We start from the raw sequence: 11,123 nt of genomic DNA, 5'->3' as shown, positions 1-11,123 counted from the left end.
ATTGCAATAAAAATCGCGATCCATTCATTGCTTTTGAGAAGGCGTTGGTGCGGGCCACAAAATACTGTACCGAGGGCCGCAAATGGCCCGCGGGCCGCGAGTTTGAGACCCCTGCTCTACAGGCTTGTTTACATGAAATAGACATATGCTTGTGCATTAATGTAGGTTCTGATAGCAGTGAGTTGCAAATTGTGCTGCCATAGCGCCATCTGTTGGTAAATCATATATTTACAGGTCTCTGCAAACAGACTAGATTTTGGGGTCCCCTATTTTAATTAGTATTAAGTCGCTGAAAAATAGCTGCTGGTGGAAACACTGAAAACCAATAAATCTCTGTAATTCACTTTTAATTCAAACATTTCTCTAACATGGCAAATCCCTTGGGTGCCAGCAGCTCCTTGCAACCCAATATTTGGTGGAGCCCCCTTAGCTCATAACACCATGTGCATCATTTTAATCATTGTGGTACTTTAAATGGTTATTCTTTTGCAACATGGGTACCCAAAACGCATCATAGATACTGGAAATGTTGAATTCCATGCTAATAAGTGTTAATGCCAATTATGGGATTTCTTAGTGAATTGGTAACCTGGAATGGCAATCTGTACCTTCTGTCAAATGCCAGAGGGGCTGTCACTGTATATTGGGCCTGTGGGGGCTGTTTGGGCCTCATGTAGTTGAAATACCAGGGGCGACTTTGAGTAAAAGTACATCTGGGAATAATTAGTATAAAATCCAAAAAATTCTGATGTGCGTTAATTGTGTGAAAAATTGTACTCGTTGCGACAAATACGATTTTGATGCAAAACAGGAAAAAAGTCACAGTAATTAATTAAAATATCGTAGAAAATACGCACAGTTCTAAAACTTTAATGAATAGGCCCCATAGTCTGGACCTAGTGAATTAGGTGATATTTCCTGGTAAAATTTCCGCCAAAAATGTGTTTTTTCTTTTATTCAGTCTGCCAGAGTGACTAAAACTTTTTGCAGTCATTAAGGCTGATGCCAGACGTGGCGTAGGGCTGATATTTTCGGCAAGCGGAAAGACGTTTGGCGAAAATTCAGCCCTACGCCTGCTACTTGTGCCTGCACCCGAATGAATGAAATACACTGGGGTGCAGGCACATGTAGCCGATATACGCATGAAAACGCGAGAGAATGCAAAGTCTCGCGTTTTCATGCGTATATCAGCTACATGTGCCTACACCCGAACGTATCCCATTCATTCGGGTGCAGGCACAAGTAGCAGGCGTAGGGCGGAATTTTTGCCAAGCATTTTTCCACTTGCCGAAAATACCAGCCCTACACCAAATCTGGCATCAGCCTAAAAGCACTACTTCTAATCAATAGCTTTGCACAGATGAGCGCAATCAGTAACTCTGCTTTTGCTTTGATTAGAGCCCATTGCAGACAGGTTGCAGCCTAGATAGTATCTCCCCCTCTGCCTTGATTATATATTTTCTCAGCACACCAGTAATCTGACGTTGCTCATGTTAAAGTGTTTGGTTCTCTCTGCTGGGGATCCTGAATAGTGAGAGGTGCTTAATAATTAATGTGCACTGGATGCAGAAGCGAGAAGCCAGAGACAAACAGTATACACTGCAACTGGGACACATCCGCTCCCTGGACTGATCGTGCGTCCTGCCCAGAGGGTCCCAGGCCATCGTGTAATGTCCCAGACCCCAGAGGGGCCAAGCCGCCATGCCAAGATGATGTAAGTTGGACAATTAGATTGTTATATGGTAGCCTAGTTTTTTCCTCTTTCCCACAATCCTGTTTGCTTTGAGCCAGTTTGGTAGTGGAATTTGATGTGTTTTCTGGCATTTAGAGGAGTGATGTAATAAATGCAGCAAAATTTTAACCAGGTCAATTAAGCAACTCATAGCAAATCACAAGTAGTATTCCAAACAATTGATTAGTTGCTATAGGTTACCACACCTTGCGTAAATGTTAATTACAATGCCTAATTCTGTTTATAAGTGGGTCATTGCTCTCTCTTCCCAAAAGCTCTCAGTCAGTGTTGTAAATGTTACTGGGCCCCACAGCAAAATCCTTTTAGGGACCCCTAGACCCTGGGGAAGAATAACTGTTTCACACACATTTATTGTGTACTTTACAGGACCCCCTATGCTAAGTTGGAGGCCACTGATTCTGATATATATATAATAAAAAGTTTCCTCCATGTTCACAGCCAGATTCCCAATACATCTCCATATATCTGTGGATGTTACACATAGCTCTATTATATAATGTATGTATTATTTTGAATCTTTACTGTGGTTGTATCATTACCTTTTTCAGACATATTTGCCTCTAAACATTTCTAACTGTCCAACCAGTCAAGCGGAGAAAATTCACCACCCCTGCCATAAGTCACATTATCAACCTGAGTGATTGTGGGCTCATAGGGGATTTAATTTAATGCCATATGTATGATAAGGAGCGGGAGGGAATGAACTGGGCAGCAGTGGCTAATAAGTGGCAAGGGAACCATATTGGGTGCATAACCATCTTTACATCTATGTGGGTGCTGATGAAAGGTTGGAATACAAAGCAGTGCCTTAACCAAAGAAGTCTAAACCATTTACCTCAGTTACAATGGTTATTAAATGAACCCCAGATGCTTTACACTCAGAAGAAAATGCATGGCTTTATGTTACCATGGAGTTATTCCGAGGATATCTATCTGCAGTTACAGAAAGTCTGTGAAACCAGAGATCAGAGCTGCTAGATCCATTATTAACTATCTAGTTTAGGTTTCTTGGGCAATGCTTAGTCATTGCATTGCTATGGACACTGTATTATATATGGAATCCTGCATTGTCTTTGCAATATAATTAAAAACTTCAGGGGGAGATTCTGGTTATATTCCAGAAAGTCTATAAAGTTATTTGATATAAACATAATTGGACATATTACTTACAAGTGATGCCAAGTTATAGTCCAATCCTTGAAGGGGGTGTCAAATGTTTGGCCTTCAAGAATCCCAGTTTTGAATTCCAACCCGTGTCCCTCCTCCAGTTGTTTCTAAACAACACACAAAATGTCTTCTGGGCATCTCTGACCTGTGACCCTATAGGTGACGTATTGCCAGAATCCCTGCAGGAAGCGTCCAAACTACAGTCCTGCTCCTGTTGCATTAGATGTTACTGGACCCCACAGGAAATTCAATTCAGGAGCCCAAAATATTTATATTTAATATTATTATTATGTTGACATTTTCTACTGCTCCCAGAATCTCTGCAGGGCTAACAACCCTAGTTGTGTGCTGGACACCTTCATTGCTCTGTACTCTGTACTTAACCTGTAGCCCTCCAGCTGTTCCGTAATGAGCCCTACAGTTCCCTACATTTTGGGAAAACATTTTTCATAAACATAAGCTTTTTATCAGTCAGTGCCCCACTAGATCTCCTGTGCCCCCCACGATCTTGTGTGTGTTTTGCTTTGTCCAGTTACTTTGGCCAAGAAAATCCATTTTGCTATTGCAAAAATTGCATAGTGGGTGGGAGGCCATAAAGTTTATGTTAGACATACACTTCATTATGATTGGTCCTCAACCTACACAACAAAATATTACACAATATGTGAATGGTGTGCCACAGCAGGGCGGTGTAGATTGTATTAAACGAGTCAAAAATAATTCATGCACAATGTCTGAAAAATGTGTTTTTTGCGTTTATTTCCAGCAAAGCTATGTTTACACATTAACACAATCCTTTTTTGTTTCGCCCTTCAGAGAAGAGTACTGGAGAATGAGGCCCCCTGTTCCACCACAGTGCAGGTAACATAATGTTAAGAGGAAAACACAGGGCCTGCTTTATTCATTGCTCTGTGTGCATAGGGCATAATAGCTTCCTTACCTTCTTGGGGTCTTGTGTTGGATTTCAGACAGGGAACAGTCTGCATGGTATCCTCCATGAATCCAATTCAGGGCTATAAATGCATTATAACCATTACATAGAACCACATTTAAATGGGTTTAACTTTGGACTATTTGCCGTGTCTCCCTCAAAACCACATTTGAACCAATTGCCTTGTCTCCTTCAAACCAAACACCAGCAGTTGCCATGCCCTATACTAACCAATATATTAAACTTAAATTCTCTGTACTTCATACTAAGCTGCTTTTCTCCACTGTTTTTAAGTGGCTCATTGTGTGGCCCACAATGTAACATGATGTGCACTGGGCCCTGCACTTTTGACCTGCGTTTGACTATGTATTAATTACAGTGCCCTGGGCCTTTTGCTCTCTTGCTCCTGACTCAGAGCACTATGGCCACTAATTATTTGTTTTTGTGAAGTCTGTGGTGTTTATACCTTTGCAAGAAGCTCAATGGGGACTAATGTGCCACCAATACCAACAAGCAAAACATAATATTCTACTTAGTTACAACCTTTAAAAGACTCATCTTATGGAATTTAATATATAGGCGCTGCAAATGGCCAATAATATATGCTTTTTTAGCCAGTTTTCCCTTTCTCATTGCAGGATGTCCCAAGAGCTGTGGATGTGGGCTAAATGCCAGGTACTTGCCTCTCTGCGTCTGCCATTTGGCATAGGAACTGTAGTGCCCACCTTAAAGAAAGGTGACTTTTTCTATCATACCTTAATAGTAACTATATATATATATATATATATAAAAGTTCACTTTATGGAATTTAAAAGATCACTAAAGCCCCAGAAGTAGAATTCTTGTAGAAAATTGTATGGAGTCCAGAAAACTAGGCAGAATAATAGGCCCACGTGTACAAATGTACCACTCATGTTTCAGTGGATATTGTATCCCCCCCCCCCCAATATCATAAGACCACTGTATCACTACTCAATTATTCTTCTATAGAACTCTAATTACTAAAACATAAACTTTAACAAAACACTTTTAAAATTCACATACAGAAATGAAAAAGGCTAAAACTGAAAATGACTAATACAGTTATGGGAAGCATTTTCCCTTACAAAACATTACCTTCAGAAATTGAACGTAACTAAGAGCGTAGGTTCCAGCATCTGTCTGACGGTTTGTCTGTCTCCCACAGCTTCAGCAATGAGTAAGGAAGGCTCATTGGACTCTGTATCTACTTCTTCTGCCTCCAAGCTTAACCCACCATTCAAACCTGACAACCCGATGAAATCTTCCCGCACTCACCAGGAATTGCACAGAGAGCTGCTGGTAACTTACAAGAAGTATGTGCCTCCATATGTGCAAGGGCATTGGGCTTTTAATGTAACAACATAAAGTGTCACAGAACTGCTGCCAATTTTGATTTCTGCCTTATCTCCCTGCATATATTACAGATAGTATTCTATCTTATGGATATGTCTGTTATTGGTACCCACTAAAAGCTTCTGATGGTCCATGTGCAATAGATCTGCAGATTTTATAAAAACTTTTTGGTATAAGATCCAGGACATGGGGGAATTAAGTTGCCCAAACTGATTGTGTGTATTAATATGGTGCTTCTTACTGGTCAATCAGACTCTGATGCCATTGCAGTACTTTTGGCCAGTCAAAATGAAAGACCAGACAAGCAGATACACCAGGTAAACTGGTCAGCCTGGACCTTTGTAGGCCTGCAAGTTCATCCAGTGCATATAAGTGCAATAAGGTATCCATCCATGCTCAAATGGTAGGGTTTGCCTTACTGTAACAGCTTGAGTGGCATGCAAATACCAGTATCCCTTTGGCATTACTTTAGGCATTTGGGCATTTCACTCAGGTTTGTTTCATGCACCTACCCTGATCAAGAGCAAATATTGCCTTCTTACATACAAACACTTTATCTTCTGCCTCCCTTCCCTATAGAGGCCTTGTGCTGCATAGTAAGCCTGAACTGCTTCAGGTTCTGGAGAAAAGAAGACTCCATTGGAAGGATGGGCAGAACCCTGAGTTACACTGCACCCCCCTAGAGCGCGAACTGCAGAAATGGCAGCAGCGGCGAGAGGAGGTATCAACTGTAAGCTCACCTGTAGTATGAATAAAACCATTACCAATAATACTACTTTTTAGTGTGGTACATAAACAATCTGTAGCATGTTATACTATTATAGCACAGTGGTCAATACTCTATGTTTACTTTACTTGTATGATTTATAATACACACAAAAAAGAACACATGGATTTATGTGTTCTCAACTCTCCACTCTGATTACCAGACCTGAATTTGCCACAAAGGCCCTGGCCTAGGGCGCATGATTTTAGGGTTAGCATGCCAACCAGACGCATCTACATTCATTTTGGAGCAATGAGGATGGGGCACATCAGGTTTCATGGTTGTTTAATGTGTGATTTACTATAGAGAAGACTCAGGTCACTTAACTCCTACATTCCCATGTTGTGGAACGCATTTTTACAAAGCTCCTTGTCTTGGAACTCTTGTACATAAGGAACATAACATACAAACTACACGTTTATGCAATTTGCAGAATAACATTTATAACTTTGTTAATACAGGTAAACTGCTGTTTGAACACAAGTCTGGCTGTACCAATAGCTGTATATGGTATTTTGATGTTTAAAAATGTTGGTTGCTGTTTGTTAACCAAATAGCAACCAATTTACCAATTGTTTTCCCATGTGAAAGTGCTGCAGTACTTGGTTGGAGATAAACAGCAAAGCAATAACCTGTGAAAATACAATGATGAACCAGAGACTCCCTCTTTTGAACTTATGAAATAATGAAGGAACAAGCAGCTTATCTTAATGTCAATATTTGACAAATGCAAATAAGGATTTAGTTTTATTATACTAGTAAATAACCATTCTAAAATTATACCAATAAATGAACATAGTTTTGCAGAGTTGTTAAGGTCCCTTACATACTATGCAGTGACTTTTGCTGCATTTCATCCCAAAGGAAAGCATGCATTATAGACCCCATTCTTTTCTACTGTGCCTATACCCACAGCTACAAGTCTGTAATATAACAGCTCATAGAAAGTTAAAGTGTGAACCTCCCACTTATGAGTGTTTACATGTTACTGGGGGCACTGGGAAATGTAGTGCAGCAACCGCAGAGCCGAAGCGCGTTAAAAATCCCCACGTTAGGTTAGATTGTATTTTAATGTTGTTTTTGTAAACTCTGTTCCTCAGGATAGGATAAGTGCGTTTGTGTACATATAGGTTAGTAGGTTAATTTGAGGCCCAGCCGGTTTGTGTGACACACCTAAGCTCAGAGAGGACAAGATAATCCTTACTTGCCTGGTACACCCTAGAGACAAACATTTACGGAAACACCCTGAACGCTGAATGATGACTCAAAACCACATGTCTATGGGAATAGAATCAGTAAAGGCACAGATTGCATTTAAATCTGTAAACATGTATAGACACAGAGTCAGTAAGTCAGTGTTTAAAGCACATCAGGTTCATGAAATAGGAAACTGCCTGTGTTGCCTCATATTGACTTCAATAGAAACCAGCAGGCACCATTGGCTCTGGCTTTATTGGCCTAACAAAGTGCATTAGGGATGCCACCTGGCCTGTATTTTATTGGCTGGTAAAAATGATTCTACTGTTATTAGTGAAGAACGCTTGGCTTGCAGGGATCCTTACTGACATTTCCCAAGTGTAAAATTTAGTGGAAATAGAGTTTTGCTTTTTTATTAGTGTTTGTCCTTTTTTTTTTTAATCACTAATTAAGGTTTCAAATTACAGGTATTGGACCTATTAGGGCTCTGGCACACGGGGAGATTAGTCGCCCACGACAAAACTCCCTGTTCGCGGGCGACTAATCTCCCCGAGTTGCCTTCACCTGCCATCCCACCGGCGAAAGTGTAAGTCGCCGGTGGGATGGCACATGCGGCGGCGCGATTTCGCGCAAATCGCCAAAGTTGCCTCGCGAGGCTTTTTTCGGCGATTTGAGCGAAATCACGCCGCTGCGTGTGCCATCCCACCGGCGACTTACATTGTCGCCGGTGGGAAGGCAACTCGGGGAGATTAGTCACCCGCGAACAGGGAGTTTTGTCGCGGGCGACTAATCTCCCCGTGTGCCAGAGCCCTTATGTAGAATGCTCAGGGCCTGGAGTTTTCCGGATAAGGGATCTTTCTGTAGTTTGGATCTCCATATCTTAAGTCTGCTAAAAATCATTTAAACATTAAATAAACCCAATAGGATTGTTTTGCCCCCAATAAGGGGTAATTATATCTTAGTTGGGATCAAGTACAGGTACTGTTTTATTATTACAGAGAAAAAGGAAATCATTTTTAAAAATTAGAATTATTTGCTTATAATGGAGTCTATGGGAGATGGTCTTTCTGTAATTTTGTAACTTTCTGGATAACAGGTTTCCCATACCTGTACCACAAATTGCTCCATTCCTGCCTAGTGTACTCTTTTTAGGGGTCTGTGGTTGTTGCCAGAGACCTTTCCCCCATCCTTAACCTGTTTGTCATTTTATAGAAAGAACAGAAATCAGTCAAGAATGATTTGTCTGGCGTCCACGAGTTTCTGCGTGTGAGGGACAATCTCCGCAAATCCACCCCAGGGAATCTGCAGAGCCCCCCAGAATCAGTAAGCTGAGCACGCAATCATCCCTTCCCACATAATATGAACTAACCTTCCTTGGACACATGGAGCAGGCTCTTCTGTGTGACAAAGAGGAGAAATGGGACTGGAGCCCTTGCAGCCGCTTCGCTAACAGGATGGACACATTAATTCTGTGCAACCTCTTTTTTGGCCACAAATGCTGTAACTTTTCATCCTCCATGTTATGTCTGTACCGTTATATGTAAAATCACCTCTGTGTATATCACTTCCTCCTTGCTCCATTATCTCTGTGCATAATTGCTTCCTAGGATACAATTTAGGCCTATATGAATTAACCCTACCTAGCAACTTCCCTTTGATTCCAGTCTTTCTCCAAACCCCACCCTCAGCATGTAGCCAGGTACCCAGCGATTCTGTATTCAGGTGCAATTCTAATTCTTTAATTGTTTTTCTTTTATTAAATTGTTTGTTTGTCTTTAACCCTTCCTTCACAGGTAATTCCTGTATAGAAGCTTTTTCTCACTGGCATATATGAGCATAAATCTGTAAGTTTTTACATTTAATAAAAAAAGCCCTAGTGTCATGGTTCTGGTAGAATGCATACAGAAAGGAAGAGAGTAAAGGAAACATTACCCTGTCTTTGAACTAGATTGCTGCTATTTTGATATAAATGTTCTGTAAAACATATGGACAGTCTTATTCATTTGCACAATAGTATTTATTTCTATGCTACAGCGATGTAATATTAACCTAACTCATACACTTATGAAACAGTGACCTCTGGTGGGCAAGTTTTCATGAACATTAAGAGACAGGAATGATAAAATATTTTGTCTGTGACTTTTGAATGTAACTTTATGTGACTGCTGATTATAGGGGAACTCTTGTTTTTCAGCAAGAAAATCCACACAATGTTAAAAGTGAATGTTAACATTTTCCAAAATCATAACTCATGAGTTAATATACTATTCATTGCGTGCAGCTCAAGAGGCAATCCCACAAGTGTAGGGGGTGCCATTTGTCCGAAGTAGATTTTGTCTACAAAAATACATTCTGTATACAAAGAACAATCCCAGTACACAGAATAAATGCGTGGCCATATACACTGGTAACAAATAATCAAAAGACATATTTCTGAGAATAAAATCAATTTTATGCACAAAAGGATATTATTATATTGCAAACTCCATTCTGGAAATTTTTAAAAGCATTCTGTCTCACAAATTGATAACATCCATACAGCAGAACCTGTTTTTTACAGAATGAATTATGTAAAACAAAACTTTGACAAAATATATTATGGTGTTAGATTTTCATGACAAGATAGATGCTTGTGACAAAAAGTAAGATTCTATAGCACAGAATTTATTCTATCAACAAAATGAATACTCAGTTCCACAAAACTGATAAAATATCTATTCTGTGAAACAACACTATCAGTCAAATTACTGAACCAATAAGAACCAAATATATTCATTGCCCAATAACATGCACGTTTTAATTGAACTCCATTTACTGATCTTTCTTCCCACTGTTTGAATTGTTTCTATAAAGTGTTGACCCTTCCTCCCCCCCCCAAACACAAAGAAGGATTTGTTTGTAGGATTTATTTAACAAGATAAAAAATTGCACCCTCTGGTGGCTGCACCATCCCTAGTACATACTGTAGATGTGTGGCCTGATATAGAGTGCGCCCTCTTATGTCTGCTGTGCTGTATAGCAATAACCATTGACAATGAACAAACAGTCTTAAAAAGGCAGCTGTTAAACAATACAGTTTCTTAAAGGGAATGTCTTACAGATGGATGAGAAATATAATGCTGTACTGATTCTGTGGTAAAAACTGATCTAATGATGTTTCTATGGATTGTGTGGCTAAAATAAATTTTAAAGTAAAGCATTCAAAACATAAACATGATACCTTGAAGTAAGTCATCTATTCCTATCATCATAATAGGCCTAATATCCCCTCATTATGATTGGTCAAGCTAAGGGAGTAGGAGTAGGACCCTGAGGGGCAAATTGGTGTCATGGAGGGGGTGAGACAACAATGTAGGGGGAGGAGTGGTGATGCCGAAGGAGTTGGACCAGTGACATAGGTGGGCAGGCTGGAGGCAAAGCAACAGAAACCTTGTGTGTATAGGCAATAACAACCTGGCTTGATTAGGAATTTTGGCCAGGTTGAGGGTAGGCTAGAGGTATAATAATATCCTTTTGTGCACAAAATTGATTTTTGTTCTCATTCTTCACTAGAAGAATATATCTTTTGTATATTTTTTTACCAGTGTATATGTCCACACATTCATTATGTGTACTGGGGATTGGTTTTTGTATATAGAATATATTTTTGTAGACAAAATGTGCTTTGGACAAACGGCACCCCATACAAGTGTGTGGATACTTCTACACTGCAATAGAAATAAGGTTAGGGATATAGCTGTGCCTACAGTATAAGATCCACTTAGGGTTGCCACCTCTGCGGGCTAAGAAAGCCAGGCAGGGGGCGGGGGTGACGTCATGGGTGTCATCATGGGGGACAGGGAGGAGGGTGGGGGTGTGACTTCATGGAGTATGGAGGAGGTGGAGCTGTGTCAATGTCACTGAGTCCTGCCTGGTTTTCCTAATTAGGGAAAACG

General features: G+C 40.3%; 1 protein-coding gene across 2 annotated transcripts; it reads left to right on the top strand.

The window, feature by feature from the left end:
• The first annotated feature begins 1,434 nt into the window (after positions 1 to 1,434).
• LOC101730771 (protein FAM107B) lies at positions 1,435 to 9,576 on the top strand. 2 transcript variants are annotated; one of them, XM_004916719.4, is made up of 6 exons: positions 1,435 to 1,714; positions 3,737 to 3,781; positions 4,490 to 4,587; positions 5,038 to 5,185; positions 5,805 to 5,946; positions 8,401 to 9,576. In XM_004916719.4, exons 1-6 carry the CDS (start codon positions 1,671 to 1,673, stop codon positions 8,518 to 8,520), a joined length of 597 nt encoding a protein of 198 aa, XP_004916776.1. In that variant the 5' UTR covers positions 1,435 to 1,670; the 3' UTR covers positions 8,521 to 9,576. The 2 variants fall into 2 exon arrangements, with proteins under 2 accessions (XP_004916776.1, XP_004916775.1); XM_004916718.4 differs by having other exon boundaries at positions 5,805 to 5,955.
• Positions 9,577 to 11,123: the final 1,547 nt, after the last annotated feature.

This window comes from Xenopus tropicalis, chromosome 8 (assembly GCF_000004195.4).
Source record: "Xenopus tropicalis strain Nigerian chromosome 8, UCB_Xtro_10.0, whole genome shotgun sequence".
Lineage (NCBI taxonomy): Eukaryota > Metazoa > Chordata > Amphibia > Anura > Pipidae > Xenopus > Xenopus tropicalis.
Note: the sequence above shows the minus strand (reverse complement) of the source record. Positions and strands in the feature narration are given on the sequence as shown.